The 18,166-nt window shown below is 28.0% G+C and overlaps 2 protein-coding genes and 1 pseudogene across 3 annotated transcripts; 1 reads left to right on the forward strand and 2 right to left on the reverse strand.

Moving 5' to 3' along the window:
• Positions 1 to 1,105: 1,105 nt before the first annotated feature.
• LOC145193905 (uncharacterized) lies at positions 1,106 to 7,668 on the forward strand (annotated as a pseudogene). Its single transcript, XR_016445368.1, has 13 exons — positions 1,106 to 1,232; positions 1,414 to 1,551; positions 1,721 to 1,778; positions 2,147 to 2,351; positions 2,563 to 2,728; positions 2,813 to 3,005; positions 3,277 to 3,714; positions 3,791 to 3,859; positions 4,044 to 4,199; positions 4,341 to 4,901; positions 5,396 to 5,578; positions 5,747 to 5,945; positions 6,282 to 7,668. The product of XR_016445368.1 is annotated as an uncharacterized LOC145193905 (transcript).
• Positions 7,669 to 11,559: 3,891 nt separating this feature from the next.
• On the reverse strand, positions 11,560 to 12,281 carry LOC145189030 (uncharacterized). Its single transcript, XM_090087774.1, has 2 exons — positions 12,146 to 12,281; positions 11,560 to 11,832 (listed from the first exon to the last, which is right to left on the reverse strand). The coding sequence occupies exons 1-2, from the start codon at positions 12,150 to 12,152 to the stop codon at positions 11,666 to 11,668; spliced, it is 174 nt and encodes a 57-aa protein (XP_089943900.1). The 5' UTR covers positions 12,153 to 12,281; the 3' UTR covers positions 11,560 to 11,665.
• A 4,625-nt stretch (positions 12,282 to 16,906) lies between these two features.
• Positions 16,907 to 18,133, reverse strand: LOC149893515 (uncharacterized). The gene has a single exon (XM_090087569.1). It carries the CDS (start codon positions 17,964 to 17,966, stop codon positions 16,962 to 16,964), a length of 1,005 nt encoding a protein of 334 aa, XP_089943695.1. The 5' UTR covers positions 17,967 to 18,133; the 3' UTR covers positions 16,907 to 16,961.
• Positions 18,134 to 18,166: the final 33 nt, after the last annotated feature.

Genomic DNA, 18,166 nt, shown 5'->3' on the forward strand with positions numbered 1-18,166 from the left:
ATGTCATTTATAGTGAGAGTATAATCCAAATAAAAAGTTTGATAAAAGAAGGAATTGACATTTTTGAAAATGATATCAATGCTGATAAAGATATAGAACATGTTAGATCCTTAATGGAGCAGATTAAAGAAAGAGATTTTGATTGTGTGACTTTATCGGATGATTCTCGTGAAGTTGCCAGTTATATTGCTGGTTTTATTGCCAAAAAATTGATTAAGAAGTTTGGAGTATGTTGCAAATTGCTTTGTACTCAAAATTGTCAACAGGAGTTAAATGATTATAATTATTTAAATATATTATCCAGAGGTGGGCTAACAACTCCATCAGTACTGCTTTTAGAATATGTCTGTGACAGTTTTGCTATGCTAGATCACATTTTTGATGTTATTTATCAGTCTCAAATGCAGCACCGTAAAGCAGCAAAGTTAGTTCTTGGCAGTAGAGAAGGGTATCAGCCATTTTTATGTTCAAACCATCAAAGTCATGGAAAAGAAATTATACACACTGTTATTTCAAATATTTATTTTAATAACACCAGAAAGAGAGTCGGGGATTCAATTGTTGCAGATAACATAGTTGCATTTAAAAAAAGACAGAGAGAAAAATGAAAATATTTTGTTTCACTTTTAATCAGTTTGTGTTAGAGTTTTTTATACTTTTGAAGCTTATTTTTGAGAATTTGTATATTTTTATTTCATGCACAGAACTTGACAGTCCCAAAATTTCTATTGCAAAATATAACTCATATCTTTCTCAAATCATTGTAGTTTGGAAAACAAAAAACTGAGACTACTTTACAACAGAAATAATTAGAGGTGCAACCATTATCTTATACTAAAAAGAAGCCACAATTAAGTATTCACAATTAAGTTTATTGAAATTTAGCAGTTAAGATTTAGCTAGCTAACGTAAAATTTTTTATTCTGTGCCAGATATACATACTGAAAATTTATAGCGCGATAATCAAAATTAATTTGAGAAAGTTTGTCCATCCGGCCGAATATACGATTTTTAAACTGGCCTTCTCATACAGTTCATGTTCCGAGACCTGCTCACTCCGCTTATGGTAATGTTATGACGTATTGTTTATTTTGCGTATAAAGTTATTAGATTAGCCAAACCTATCAATACAAAACCAGATTATTCTCTGATAAAATTGAAGTTTCTGTTTTATTTGAGTGGATTATTAGAAATAAAAGAAGCATATTAATGGTCTGTAAGGCGAGATTAAGGTGGTTACCTCTAAATTGAATTGAAATCTTTTCCGTACCATACGCTATTAATATTATTTACATTAAAACCTAATACAAAATTATTTTTCAAAATCATTAAAAAATATTAAATAAACTTATCAAATATTTATTAAAATCTCAGTTAATAGTTTTTAACTAATCTTTTCTTTTTACTTTTTAGTTTGACAAAAGGATCTGCAATTATAACAACTAACAACATAACTAACGTTTTACACTATTAAAAATGGATTTTAATCTACTTAACTATTCTGCTATTGAAGATAGTTTTCCTATAAGCTCAAAAATAGTTGAAAAAGCGGTACTTTTAAAAATGATTAGTATATATATATATATATATATATATATATATATATATATATATATATATATATATATATATATATATATATATATATATATATATATATATATATTATATAAGGTTGTTTTTTTTTTTAATTATTATTTTGCATTGTTATCATAATCAGATTCCACTATCAGAAGAAGATGTTGATTTTAATGTGCAAACTAGTGAAGATGATAAAGGTAAAATTAATAAATTTCATATAAATGAACATAAATGTATATATATATAAATGTAGTAATATATAATATATCATTATATAAGAACACCCTGTGTGTGTGTTCACACACACACAGGGTGTTCTTATATAATGATATATTATATATTATGTGTGTGTGTGTGTGTGTGTGTGTACACACACACACAGTGTGTGTGTGTGCACACACACACACACACACACACACACACACACACACACACACCACATATATATATAAAGAGGGAGAGAGAATAAGAGAATAGCTCCTAAATATATATATATATATATATATATATATATATATATATATATATATATATATATATATATATATATATATACTGCATTTAGTAATGATAGCTATGGAGAATCTTAACAGGTGTGGTAGTAGCATTGCAGTTGAAAATGCTATGGCGAAAACTATTATATTGATTCCGCCAGTGCTACAGGTCGAGGAATCTTTGCTATCTCTTGGTAGTCATGGGAATGTTGATGGTATTTTCCACTGCCTTTTAATTAAAGTTGATGTGTTAGGAAAAGAAACATATCTGGCTAGGTAGTTAAAATTTTGTATTTTACACTTGTATTATTCCCTAAAAATATGGTTTCATTTTCTTTTGTTTTATATTCCTAGTTTGGTAATATGTTTTTTGTATAAATATGTATAAATTACTTAAATATAACTTTTTTTTGTTATAATCAAGTTTATTACTTGTTTATATGCATTTGTATCAATAAATATGTATCAAATAATTTTTTACTTTTAGGTATTTTGAGTTTGGCAGTTTCACTGCATACTTTGAAAATGTTGCTCATGCTAAACTGAAAAAAATCTTGAAATTGAAGAAATTCTTCCATACTGTGCTTTCACTATAAAGGATGTTGAAATGGAGATTTTACTCAAAAATGAAACCTTTGGATACAGAACTAAAAGTAGATTGTTTAAGCTATTATCTAAATCATGGTACGTCTAATTATTTTAGTATTTAGAAATAATTTTTTTGTATAATTTTTTAGATGATAAAAGTCGTATTCACAAAAATAGAAGTTTTAATCGTATAATATACGATTGCACGGGTGGTTTAAATGAAAGTTTAAAAAAACTAATAACTGCGTTGGATAAAAATATATTATGCATTTGTTATCAGTTAATTACTATTTGTCTTTTTAAAGACCAATTGTGGGAAGTTAATAATCAAGGAAACAAAAAGTATGTTATTAAATTTAGTTTTTTAGTACATTTTTTGCTTTGTCTTAGCATCCTTATGCTTAGGTGTACAACTGTTTGTTATATTTTACATCATTTTTATACATTGTTCAGATTTTATATATTGTTTAGATTTTATATTTTATTCAGAAGTTCTTTCGAGCCTAAGATCTAAAAAAGAATAAAAACCTTTAGAAGTACATTAAGATATGTTTGATATTTATATACTTAATTTTTTATTTCTTTTTTTGAACTGCTAAATATTTTCTATTAGGTTTTTTGTTTGCCAACCTTCAGAAAAAGCTGAAGAGTGGGAAAAAAGTCTTATGCTTCATCGAAGTAATCCTCAAGGAAACTCAAGCTATGGAAAATTATGGACTAAAATATTAGAATTGCCGACATTAGAAAATCAATTTAGTCTTTTATCTGATCTTCCCAACCATCATAAATGGATGTGGGATAAACTTACAAAAATATTGAGATTTGAGCAAAAGTTTTCAACTTCCTGTCGGTATTTTCCAGGATCACCTAGAAATAGAATTCTTTAGGCATTATTTTACCGAAATAATTCTATTGACATAAGTCATGTTTAAAAAATACTTTTAACATAAAAGAGCCAGTCATATATCCATCAAGTAAAGGAGACCTAGCTCATAAATCATCAATTGCAAAAAAGATTAGGTTGTCTTCTTTAGAGGGCATTGTTGACAATGTAAGTTTTTAATTTGTTTTAAATTGTTACATATTTTAATTTTAACATTTAAATGCAAATTTTTCATAAATTTCAGTCTAATAATTCATGTTGTGGGAAAAAGTTTGTTTCAAAAGGTATTGACATCTCTAATTCAAGTAATTAGGTATGTTAAATATATAGGTATATTAAACATAAGTTTTTATCTAAATTAACTTAATTTAATTAGAATCATAATTTCTAATCCTTTTAATACTTGATTATAAATCAAGTATTAAAAGGTAAAGAAAAAGTAATAAATATAATTCATAAAGGAAACATCACATTTCAATTTTTTTTTTTTTTTACAGATTCATTTAGTTCAGCATTTAGGCAAAAAAAACAGCCTCTATGAGTACTTTTGTGCTGAACTTTTCAGTCGTGGTGTTATTAGTTGGCGTGTTCGTAGACCTTCTCTTAATATTTGTGTCATGAATAATTACAGTCAGGAGAGTGGTAATTTTCAAGTATGTTTGTTTGCAACTTGTTTAGTTTTACTAATTTTCTTTTTTGATTAAATCAAAATATAATTGTAATTAAAAAAAAAGTTAGTTGAATTTTTTAACTTTAATTTCAAGATTTTAAATGACTTTTTTTCTTTAATTAAGGATAAAGAATTCGTTCATGTAAAAGCAGAAACCATCAATTCTTCTAATATTTATAACTGCTCGTGTAAAACTTTTTCAACTATTATTTATTTTCAATCAGATGATGTGACAAATGTCAATAATTGTTGTCATTGTCGATTATTACATCAGTTACTTCAAATGCTAGAAAACCCAGATTTTTTGCCAGAAAATAATTTAATAAACAGGAAAAAACTGATAGAAAGTTTATTATGTCTAACATCAAATGTTTTTAAATTAGCTTCAAAATCTGGCATAGAGAGATATTCAGTAGTTTCTGATTCGTGCACATTTATTACGGTTTTTGAACTTAGTAAATCGTTAAGAAAAGTTGTAAAATGTCATGATTCGTTATGTCAAATATCTGAAGGATCTACTCGACAAATTAACAATCTAGGCAAAGGTTTTTTGTGTTCTCATCTAAAAGTTTTTAGGGAGCACTTTTATCTTACTCAAAACACTACTGATTGGATAAGTATTGACCAAGATGAATTTACATCAGTAGATGAGTTAGAAGATAAAGCTCAACTACCAAAAGAAAAGGTATTTTAGTTGTTTTATACACATATACATTTGTCAATTAATAGTATTTTATGTTTTATAGCAATTTTGGTCAGTTCACATTGTTTAATTGTTGTTCATGTTTTATGCACACAATTACTTTAATACAATAAAAAATTCCAAAATGATTAAATTACAAAATTTTGTTTAGCCATCATCTCACATGCAACCCTCGGAATTAGGGTGGGCATTAGACAATGCTGACGTAACTGCCGACCTTTAAATATTTGAGGTTGGCAAAAAAAATTGCCAATCTCGTTTCTATGTTTTATGGTAAGACCTTTGTATCGAACTTTTTTTGCCAAGCTGATGCTGACTTTTAAAAGATTGAGGTCTACAAATTATTGCCGACCTCATTTTTCTTAATTCTGAGGGTTACACATGATTTTCTTTATATATTATTTAATTTCAAAAAAAATTTAGATTAGGGTTAAGAGTTTTGAAACCCAGGGTTTTATAACATATAGTTTTAATAGTGGGAAGATGTGTTTGATGTAACATCTGGTTTGTGGACATTTGGACTTCATGCTCCAAGTAAGAAGACGGTTTCCTGTGATCAGTTTAGTCATAAATTTAGCGCTGATATTGTAAAAAGACAGTCTGCTACAAATGGGTATTCTTTTATGCCTTCTACAGATCTTGAAATATGTGAATGTGGTGTAAGAATTTTTTTTTTATAAGGCTATTTTGACATTTAAATAAAATAAATTTTGTTATAATTAGTTTCAGCTTAGTCATAAAGTAGAACAACTTTCTTAGCTGTAGTAAAGTCAATTTTGTCACCAATAAAAATGATAACAATTATCATGATTTTCACTTTTTTAAAGGCTGCGTGGGTATCTGAATCTATTTCAAATGGAGTTACTGAGTTTAGTCATAAAATAAACATGTACACTGATCGTGAAGTGGTTGAGTGTGATGTTTATTTGCGCAAATGTTTATTAAATAATTGTACTGCTTATTGGGATGGATGGGAAGATTCTGTTTTTTGTTTGTCTAAATCAACTTGTGCTGGTTATGAATTAGGTATATTAAACTTTTTAAGTGTGTGGTTATATATATATATATATATATATATATATATATATATATATATATATATATATATATATATATATATATATATATATATATATATATATATATACATACATATATATATATACATACATATATATATATATATATAATATATATATATACATATATAAAAAATATATATAATATATGATATATATACATGTATGATATATATAGTCTAAATTTTTATAATATATACACATATAATATATTGCCATGTTTGGTAAAACCTATTTTAAATTAGTTCTAATAATTGTATTCATTTTTTTTTAATTTTAAAAGGCTGGGAATTCGTTGATTTTGTCTTATGCAAAGGAAATTTTGTGGTTTTGTTAATTTATATGTTAACAAATATAAGCGTAGAAGTACATCTGCTCTGCTGTTTATGTCAACGCAAACATTTATTGATTGGTTTTTTGCTTGGGCCTCCCACATGCACATTGATTTTAGACAAAAATGTCAAATGTGTCCAGAGGATCAAATTATATCAGTTCTAGCTTGTGATGCAACTAAAATTGGAATTAGTTTCAAAAATTCCTTTGTTAAACCTATTGAAACAGCTGAACTTAATGAGATTGTTCAAACACCATCACGACGATTTGATAGGTCATTTATATAATTCTGAATTATCAGATTCTAAACAATTTTCAGAAGCTAGAGCACATCTTAAAAAGATTTGTCTTCTTATTCTTTCAGTTGAAAATTCTGATGATATAAGATTTGATGCTGATACTTTAAAACTAAACTCTATACTTATAAATTATATTCCTGCTGAATGTATACCATCATTTCAGCTGATGGTTTCAGAATCACCAGTGCCACATAATTTGCGGCGGTCCTATGCTAAAGTTTTTAAAATATTAGCTGCTGATAGCTCTCTTGACAGTTTAATTCCATTACGTTTCACTGATGAAATACTTTTTATATGTGAACAACTTTTATCAAATGTAGGTGGTTGTGAACTTTCAGTAAAGTTTTGTTATCTGCTGCGTTGCTTTTCTCCTGAGTTAGCAAAATTGGTAGAATTATCCTCTAACTACAATAATTCACCTTCTGGAGATATTGTTTTATTAATCCAATATTGTTGTAATTTTGTTAAAAAAATTCATTTTGTTGATGTGCAACCACAAAATGCTGAAGTCATTAAAGATACTTATAACCCACCAAGATTTGGGAGAGCTTATTATTTTGAAAAACATGGATGTCAAATTAGAAAAATGAGAATGTTTTCTGTTGATAAAAGTTCTAATAATAACTTGTTTGATGATATTCCTTCTGAAATTTGTAATAAATTATTTCCTCAAGTCTCAAAAAAAGGTGTATCTTTTCTTTTTTTATGGTTTTGTCCTATGCATGGCCATTGCTATGGCTTTCATATTATACCAGGATCAGAAGGAAGAAAAGACCCACATGCTTCTTTGTATACCCATTGTGAAAAAGCTCCAAAAAATATAGTTTATGATTTTGCATGCAGTTTATCGGAATTCTGTCACAATCGTGAATCAGGTTTTTTTAAAGATACTTCTTTTTTCCATGATGTGTTTCATGGTTACACACATAAATGTGCTGATGTTTTTCGCTGCAATCGCTTGGGTAGTTTTTATCCAATAAATACTTCTATATGCGAGCAGTTCAATAGTTTTTTACAAAATATCAAGTCTTCAGCTAAACTAATGACGCAAACTCATTTTTGCTTCTACCTCCAGTTTTTCATACATATTTGGAATCAAAGGAAAAAAAATCTCTTTGAAAAACGATTAATTATGTCTGAGAATACTAAAGATTAAATAATTTTACTGTTCTTTTTTTATCTTTGTTGTTATTTAATATACTTTCTTTTTACTTATTTTATATAAATGCTTTTTTTCCTTACTTTTTTTGGAAGTTTTAAATTTTGTGAATACTATTTTCATTTTAGCATAAGAACGTTTTATTCTATTATTCTATTTAATATTGTAATAATTTGTAATCTTGATATTGTAACTTATCAAGCAGCCAAACACTATGAAAAACATTTTAGTTTGAAATTTTGTATTACAAACTAAAAAAAACTTTTGTATTATATTTGTATTTTGATTCACATTTGTTATGTTTTCGCTTTAGTACTGTATTTTTAGTTGTTTTTAGATGATATTTTTAGGTATACACTTACTATTATTTACAAATAAACACCTTTACTAACCATATCCAACTAGATTGATACCGTTAATAACCTATTCAATTGGAGTGTGTAATAGAAAGTGATATTTGGTTCAGACGACTTTCTTGTTAGCAGTCGTTCAGACGATTTTTTTGGTGCTGGTAATTGACTTTATATTTGTAATTTTTTTTTATATTTGCTTGTTTACTTATATATTTGAAATAGTATTTGATTATTATATTAAAATTGAAAAATAAAAAAACTTAGTTTTCGTTTTATTGTTATATTTAATAATCCTTGCTCAATCATTAAACTCCTGTAAAAAGTTGCAGACTGAGTCTCTTTCAAGCGCAGCGGAAACATAGACATGCTCCATAGCTTAAAAAACATTTTTTAAAGTTTTTTTATTAACAAATAAAAAATATTGGAAAAAAAAATTAGAGCAAGAATGTTTTAAAATCAATTTTGCCTGTCAAGATATTTTTTGGAAATGCGCGTGCAAGTGAAAAGAAATCTAGAAAGATTTTTCTTGGTTGTCAAATTCTAATTGCGCAACTGATTCGTAGCTATCTAAAATGTAACTTGCATAAGGGATAGTCCAATAAAATTACGCAACGCAAAATATATTTAAAAACAGAAGTAGTCGGTCTTAAGCTTTTACGCGGCGATTTTTATTAAACTTAATGGACCATTTTGATTTTCTATTTAACTTAACCCTCTGCGAGGGAAAATGTTTATTAGTGTAGTTCAACAATAAAAGATAAGAGGGATTGATGATCAGTGCATATTGCATTTCATTGGCTCTATTTATTTAAAGGAATTGAAAATGTTTTTTTAACATTTCTAATACCTCTTATAAAGTCTCTTACTAAAAAAAGTTTAAAGGTCAGGGACATATTGGAAGGTTTGCTAAATATTCTGCTAATCAAGATTTAAATGTCAACTGCCGCAACATCGACCGGTAACCAGCCGTTGCCACGTGTTGCGGTTTTGGTTGGGTTTTTGTTTGCATTTATTAGCATCAACAATAAGTCTAACGACTTGTTAAAATAACTAAAACTATTAGTTGTACAAATTTTTATTATAAGATTTTTATTAAAAAATTTAGCATCTTAAAAATACATTGCCTATAAGTTTTTTATTACATTTCAAAATATTTAATTTTCAAGCAGTAATTTATAAATAAAAGCAGTAAAAAAAGATACATTTTACCGAAGCTGGCATTGTTGGTACAAAAAATATTTTAAACAACTTGTTAAACAAAACAAGCTTAATTTCAAAGCATACATTTTTGTTGAGGATTGTGTAAAACGGCCCACATTGGATGTGATTCTATTTGCATTTTTTGTTTGTTTTTATAAACAATGTAATTACATTATTTTATATAGGGTTAGGGTTAGGTCAGAATAAAGAGTGTGACTTTTTACTTTTCGAGCTTTCTACATAACGACATATCCAATTTGTTGAAGTCAATTTGATGCCACTTACTAACAAGTTTTGGATTTGAGCTTCGGGTCGTTTTCTTCTAAAAAATAAATGGCTTTACATTAACTACTTTTCAAGAGGAAATGAAATTTCAGGAGGAGTAGCATAACTTTTCAAAAATACCTTAATAAACTAGTTTTGTCATTATTCCTTTCTTTTTTTTTTAATGTCACCTGTTGAATTGCAACCAAAACAGCCTTTACTCTACATCTACTATGTTTCACAGTACACACTGCTTTATGATACGCTCAAAAACTTTACTTTGAATTAAGAATCATTTCTTGAAAACATAGATTTAAAACTTCGACGTTTTAGACGTAGAAGTCGGTCACATTTACTGCATTAATGATCCATTTTTATGTGGTTTTGCCCACTTCAGCATTTTTATGATTTTTATCAAAACATGTATATATATATTAGGGATGGTCAACAAAAACAAAGTAACAGACTTCAGTTCTCCACAAGTTTATTTTTGCTCTTTGTTATGATTATAACAATTTTACAAAAATTAAATGAAAAAAATTTAAAAAAATTGTACTTACAGGTCGATCCCTCCTATAAATAAAACATTGTTGAATGTCGATTATCGATTTAAAACTTGAAATTAAAATTAGGAAACTAAAGTTGTAATTGAAAATTTTAACTGAAAATTACTATCTCGTTCAGAATTTATTTTTAAAATTTGACACTTTTTATATAGTTTTATCGATTTATTATCGATTATTAATGATTTAAAACTTTAAATTAAAATTATAAATTGAAATTAAAAAATTAAAGTTGTAATTAAAAATTTTAACTGAAAATTATTATCTAATTCAGAATTTAGTTTTAAAAAAAAATGTTCCGCAGTGGTTAATCTACGACAGTAATTTCATTGATAGAGTTAGAAAGTATTGTATTCTCCGAGAAATCAGAAGGAAAAACGTAAAATCTCCAAATAATTGTCTCCTGGCTGCTGTATTTTAACAGCAGATGGTAAAAAGGCAAGCATTTTCTTTTGCATGTTTTTCAATATTGGATCCTGAAGCAATTTATTGGTTGCCATACAAGCATCTTAGTTCATTGATGACCATTGTTTCCAAAATCGCTTGAATAGTGCAGTTGATGAACCTTCAGTTGGACCAAACAGAGACACGAAAACACGGACAACTTCCACTAGGTGATAACAGAATGCAATCCAGCCCATTTAAGTTCCCAGAGCTTGTTTATTCTAACACATGCGCTATGATGAAGCCCTGTATTGCTAGCTGTTGTGTCGAACACAAGACTTTTAATGTGTGAACACAGATTTCATTACTCATTTACTACAATACAGGCATTTGCTTGAGCCTCTCCTATTCCTCTATCCATTTTTGGAATAGCCAAAAATTTTTGCCAGGCATTCCCAGTAACAATAATAGCTATGCGATCCACATTTTCCTTTGATTAATCAATGTCGGGCAATATTGTGCTGTCCCAATGCAGTTGACACTACATCTTCTCTTTGAATGCAAATCGATTTTCTTTTTTCTGTATTTCTGTCATCACATCCTTTGTCGCTATATAAAACAATTCATTAAGGTGTTTTTTAATTTGTTCTTTAAGGTGTAATTCTTTAAACTTTAAGCATGTCCTCTTTTATCTTGTTGCTTTCACGTTGTTGTATTCTGCGTACCTTTAAAACCAGATAGTTCTGATGCAGGCTTGGACAGAAATGGTGTGCAATCGAATGCTATTGCTAACCATGCAAACAGTTTTTTTTTTAACAACTTGGCCACAACTGTTTATACGTTTTTGGAATGATTTTAGAAATGCACTGAAAAAAGAATTTATCGACTACTTTTTCTTTTTCCCGTATTAACCCTAGATTTTTCCCGGATATACTTTATCATTTTTATAATGTATAACTAAGATCTTTTATATATGTTTTATATGCAAATTGAGAACGCAAGAACATATACATATATGTTTTATTAATAAAATAAACTATTATTACAAATGTATTAAATATATATACAAGTGTTTTCTGCAGTGTTCTTTACGTTACACGTTTGCTGCTGCATTATGTACATTCTATGTTCTTTTCTGTGTTTGATGCTGCATTCGAAAATCGTTCTTTCCGGCCGTCTTTGCCTCTATATCGAGCATTACCAAACCAAGCAGAAAGGGCTTCTTCAATAAGTTTTTTTGATAAATTTTGTTTCGTTTCATAGCTTTTTTTTGCAGCACCTAAATATACCTTAGTTAAAATAAATTGCAAAAATGTTACTATAGTAATATTTAACTTAAGCCATACTTTTGGATGACCTTAACTACTCATTTTTCAGACGCTTTAATTCTTAATAAGTCTTAAATATGTGTAAAAAGTTCAAGATATTTTGAAAAAAAAGTATTAATAACATGGGATAGGGTAAAAATACAAATGTTTAATATGACAACAAAAAAATTATTATATGACAACAATGTATAATATGACAACAAAAAAATTATTATACTCAATAAAAGAAGAAAATAAGGAGAGCATATGATATAATATACTTACAAAACATTATTTGAAATAGCTGCAATGGCTGAAATGCTTTTTTATTTTTCTGGGCAGTTAGGTTATATTTTCAGTTCATTAGAAAATAAATACTTTATGTTCCTTCTTACAAAATTTGTTAGATTCGTGCCACCATTATTTACAAGGACCTGAACCTGACAAAAAAATTACAAAAACAAATTACAAAATTAAATAAGTAAATTAAGGTGACAGTGATTCAAAAATCATTATTTTTTAATGAGATGATTTAAAAAAAGACAAAAATAAAATCAGTTAACATTTAGGGGTTGTGCAAGCTCTGTTTGTGTATCCCCTCATCAAATTAGTTAATCCTCTAAACGTAACCCAATTTGCTTCATAATACTAATGGGGTTTACAATATCACTATCAATATTTAAACTCATAATTTATTGAATTCAGTTAATAAATAATAAAAATAACTTAACAGCATAATTTCTACACTTAAATATTAAATGATTAGATTCATATTTGATATGATATTTAATCATTGAAAAACAAAAGGGTATTTAATTTATTTTGCAAAAAAAATGATGCAATTAGAATTACTTAAAAGGATTTAAAAACAAACAAAACACCTGTTGCTGTATTTACTTTCTGAATCAGTACTCTTAATTACATCTTTATTGATAGACAGTTTTTTTTCTAGCCTGTTTAAAAAAAAAAAGTAGACAGAAAAACGAGAATGTTGCTATGTAAGTTAATGTAAATTTTAGGCATACAAAATAGCTTATGCCAAGCTTTTTTGGTTGGTAAACATCTCTTCAACATTGGATGTCTCCTCTGCTACTCTCAGCTTTTCCCAGGCTTCTTATTACATACAATTCACATTTCAAAAATACAAACAATGCACTTAGCTTATACACACTACACTTAGCTTATACACAAATTATTTTGAAAGTAAATTATAGTTAGTATTATGTTATATAAATTTAATTACTAAAGCATATTTGTAGTATTCAGTAATGAACACAGAGTTTACTGAAAAATCAAAAATAGCAAAATCAACTAGCAAAAATAAACAAAAACTAGTTATGTACAACTGCATGTAAAACATTAAATAATTTTTTTATTTTTAATAAAAAAAAAATTAATACTGGTTCAACAGTCCCTAAACGTGTCTGAATTCATTAACAGTATTATACAGACCAAAATTTACCTGCAACTGCTAACAATCAAAAAGAGTAAGTTTTCCAATCTGTTTCAGGTTCAGAGCATAGCTTTTGTGCCCTACTGACTTTGCTGAAATTTGACCATGGAGGCCAATAGCATTTTAGTTTTACATGCTGTATAACCGAAGCTGAAACTTCTTGAAATTCAATTTTATTGATTATCCAATTGAAAGGAATATACTCAAATTCCATCTCATTGTCAAAAACCACAATAGCATACATTCCAGTAATTATGTTTTAACTATAAATAATAATAACCAAAATTAATTTTAAAATATTGCAAATAATTAAGTTTTAAAAATATTTTAAAGCACTAATTTTATTGAAAAAAAGAAAAAAAAGAGTAAAGTATCAAGTGTGCAGATAAAATTGATAAAAACAGCGTGAAGTGCAAGCAATGTGAGGCGATTTTGACAGCGAAAAGTGGCAATACAAGCACTATCCGACACCATCTTACTGGAACACATCATATAGATATTGATGGCATTGGCAGTTTGGGCACGCCAAACATTTTGTCTTTCTTTACAGCTTCGTGGCCTAAAATGACGAATGAAAGAGAACTAGTTTTGGATCAGAAAATAGCAGACTTCATTGCTTCATTGCAGGTGATTGAGCCTTGCGAACAAGCTTATTAAACTGACCAAGATAACTTTCATATTTAAATGACGAGCAATTGTCAACATAGTGTTTTGCTTCATCAGCTAAGTGTATTAATAAATGAACATTATATACAAGCTGTTAAAAGAAGAGATTTTTTTAATAGTAGAGAAAGCTAAAATTGCAATCCAATGTAGTAATACTCACCACCTACAACAGATTTGGTTTCAATGTCTCTTTGTGTGTAAAAGCGATCTAGAATCTTTAGGCAAATCTAATCCATGTTTTCTCAGAACCAGTAAGAAACTGTCTGAAGCTCTGTGAGATATTTTAAAACTGTCTGCCGATTTTCCTAGATCGTCATCTAACCTATTTTTGTTTAGGTTTAGTTATCAGAATCATCATTTGAATGTGCAAGCCAATCTTGATTATCATAAAATTCAGTAGTATTGTTTTCCATTTGGCATTTAATCATGCTTGAACCTTCATATAAACTTTCATCAACTTTATTATCCTCCACAAATATTTTATGAATTAATTTGTTACTTAAAGAAACCTCTTCAACAATTTTTGCCACCACCACAGCAATTTCTGTTATCTCATTCTTTGTGAACTCATGACAGTTAAATAAAGAAGATTGAAAATTTTACTTTAAAAAGGAACATGCCAGATATTTAAATAGGTGCTAAATTATCTTAAGTAAATTTAGTTGAGCGTGCATCCGGGAAATCCCAGAAGGGACCCAGATAAACCCCATTGAAAAACAGCAGATTTACCTCATACTGGATGCCCTGATTAAAGCCGTACGGGTCCTGCATGAGTGTGCTTGCAGGATAAATTATTAAAAAGTGTAACATTATATATTAGTTTTAAACTGTATTAACATATGTGTATTACAAAAAGTTGCCCAAAAAAAATTGTTTAAAAAGTTATATAGTTTTTTTTAATAGTAATTTTTAATTATTTCATGCTCTGATTAGTAAGTTAAATTAAAAAAAAGTTTTTTTAACAAAAACAATTCTTTGTAAAAATAGAATAAAAAAAATAAAGCAATTCCATTCCAACGAGAAGATTTAATTTAATTTATTCATAATTTAAAATAACATTATAGAATAATCTTTTTAAAAACCTTTAAAAAAAAATGGAAAAATAGTTTTAAATGTTAAAATTTATCATAAAAAACACCAGCCTAATTAAAATAAGTTTAAATATAACAATTTTGTTAATTTACACAGAATGCATTGTTTTTAAACAATCATTATAATTAATTTTTTACTTTATTTGAAAGCCTACACGTAAAAAATAAAATCTTTAGTAAAGATTTTTTAGAAAAACAATTAAAAATTATTCATAACATAACTGTTTTTTTTAATATTGCATTTAAATTGTTAAAACATCAAAACAAGTTGTAAAGGCAAAAAATATTAAGCGTTGTCAGTTACAGTGTTTGAGTGCACGCCATTCCTGTCAAATCCTACTAATGCAGCTTTGACAGTTTTCTGACATGAGTGAACCACTGCATTGCTATTCTGGCTTGCATGCAAATATAAAACTGCATTGCAAGACATTTTATAATTTTTAGGAAGTGTTTGTCTTTTATTTAGATAAAACTGGATTAGTTAAAATACATCCAGCATATACGATAGTCTCGCTGTAGATAGCTAAGAAATTGACTTTCCAACAAACCAGTGCTCTGGAACAGATCTCCAACTGAATGATGTCATTTTATAGTTTATTTTTGTATGTTAATAATGGCTTGATCTGCAAATGTTGCTCAACCAACCCAAAATTTTGCAGGACAGACACCTATACCTAATGGACAAAGCAAGCCATGTGGAACAATTATTTCATAAACTTAACTTTTCAGTTTGGACCACCCTAATATATATATATTTACATATATATATATATATATATATATATATATATATATATATATATATATATATATATATATATATTGATTGGTTATGTATTATATCAAAATAATACAAAGCTCTTGTGCGTAAAAGAGTGCTCAATATTATAATAATAGAGCAATATATATATATATATCTGTTATTTAAATGGAGAAAAACAACATATTAATAGTACTTAAAGTTTCGTGCCTTACGGCAATCATCAGCTATTAATTACCTGGTAATTAATAGCTGATGATTGCCGTAAGGCACGAAACTTTAAGTACTATTAATATGTTGTTTTTCTCCATTTAAATAACAGATATATATATATATATATATATATATATATATATATATATATATATATATATATATGTATATATATATATATATATATATATATATATATATATATATATATATATATATATATATATGTATATATATATATATATATAGACACACACATTTAGTATTAAGATCAGAGATTATAGGCAATTTGGGCTTTACAATATGAGAAAAAAGTATAGTGTATCATTATGTTTAATATATAATTGCATACATACATATGTATGTATGCAATTATATTATGTTATGGTCTTCTATCTAGTTCATAAAAAATTTGCACTTTATATTTGTAAGGTAATGTAAACAGACAAGAAAAAATCTTAAATCATTTTTTTAATGCAAAAGTTAGAAATAAAAAGTAATCACGTGTTAGCGTTGATCACTTTTTTTCTTTAATATCTTATTTGACCTTATAAGAGCTTCTTTCATTTTAAAATAAAATTTCTCTGAATTAAAAACAAAGTTAACTTCTGTAAACGTTGTCTCTAGTATAGAGAATACTGAAACTACTCACTTTACAGCACATTGGTATCTCAAATTGGTAAAACTGCAGTTAAGCGGCGTAAAATAATTTAATATTTTTGCTTTTAGCGCTCTCGCTCGCAGAGGCTAAAAGTTCATAAATAATTATAAAAACCAAAGTAGATAAATTTCAAAGTAGTTATTTTTTAAATACCTTTTTTTATTAGAATTATAGAATATAGGATACTACAATTATTGTTCTTGCTAATATATTTTTAAAAAATATGTGGCTATGAAAATAGCCGTTTTATTTATCAATTACAGAGGATACTGACGAGACACACAAGATAGAAATGCCGAAAATATAGGAAAATCTTTAAATGTTTGACGCCAGATAAATTCATGAAGATGTGATGTAAACAAGTCTTCACGCGTACCAAACTGCTGTCGAAGTTTACGCTTGACACGCATCCAAAGGTTTTCGACGTTTTGTGTATGAACATCGCTATCAAGGGGATTAACAAAATTGCGTTCATGCACGACAACTGAATGAGAATATATCCCATCTTGGAGGTTATCTAAACCAGCATAAGAAGCCCAGCCATCGGAAACAATATGACTTCCTGGCAAAATAAACCTTTCTATAAGGTTTTTGAGAGTTTGTGCATTCCGATCTGGAACTTCAACTAAGAAGCACTTGCGTGACTCTCTCTCGATTCCACCAAATACCCAATGACTTGGGCGCCACTGCCCCCGATGATATTTACGGTGAAAGAATTTAGATTCGTCAATTTCGACTACAATTGGTGTCCCGTCAGCATTAATACCCCCTATAATTGTTGGATTTGTTTCCAGGTAAACTTCGCAGACATCTCGGCAAAAGTTTCCCCAATCACCTAATGTATGGCTAGCGTCATTCATACAGGCTTCATGTTGTATATCGCTCTGTGACATATTGCGACTCCAGCCATAAATATAACAAATCAACTTTTGAAGTGTCAACCTACTTTGACTGAAGAAGGATCCCTCTCTTACACTTCGCCGCTGTTTGCAACCTTTACAATACCACCGGTAACCATCTGTGGCATCTTGATATGCGTTTAGCCCAAACTGACGTTGGCACGTATCACAGTACATACTATTTTTTATCAATCTGCGCTTTGCTAACCACTGTAAAGCAGATAATGGGTGTTTAATAGAGTAACCAAGCTCCATTAAACACCAATTTTCTTGCAACACACGTGGTTCAGCCAGGATTTCATCTTCAGCAACAATAGTTGTTGGAGCACTTGGTCTCCCACGACCAACACGTTGCATAGCCATCTAAACGAAGATTTACCATGTTAACTAAGAATAACTATTTACTTAATATAAACGATTTATTCAGTGCAGAATCAATTAATAAAATTAATTTTTGTATATATAAATATAATACGTATATAATATATAAGTAATAGAAATGAGAAAATAAGAAAATTTAACAGTGACTATTACTTTTACTTATCTTTTGTATGAGGCTTTTC

This window comes from Hydra viridissima, unplaced genomic scaffold (assembly GCF_058129835.1).
Source record: "Hydra viridissima isolate aposymbiotic clone 2 unplaced genomic scaffold, HvirCarnegie_v1 scaffold_1, whole genome shotgun sequence".
In the NCBI taxonomy this organism is placed as follows: Eukaryota; Metazoa; Cnidaria; class Hydrozoa; order Anthoathecata; family Hydridae; genus Hydra; species Hydra viridissima.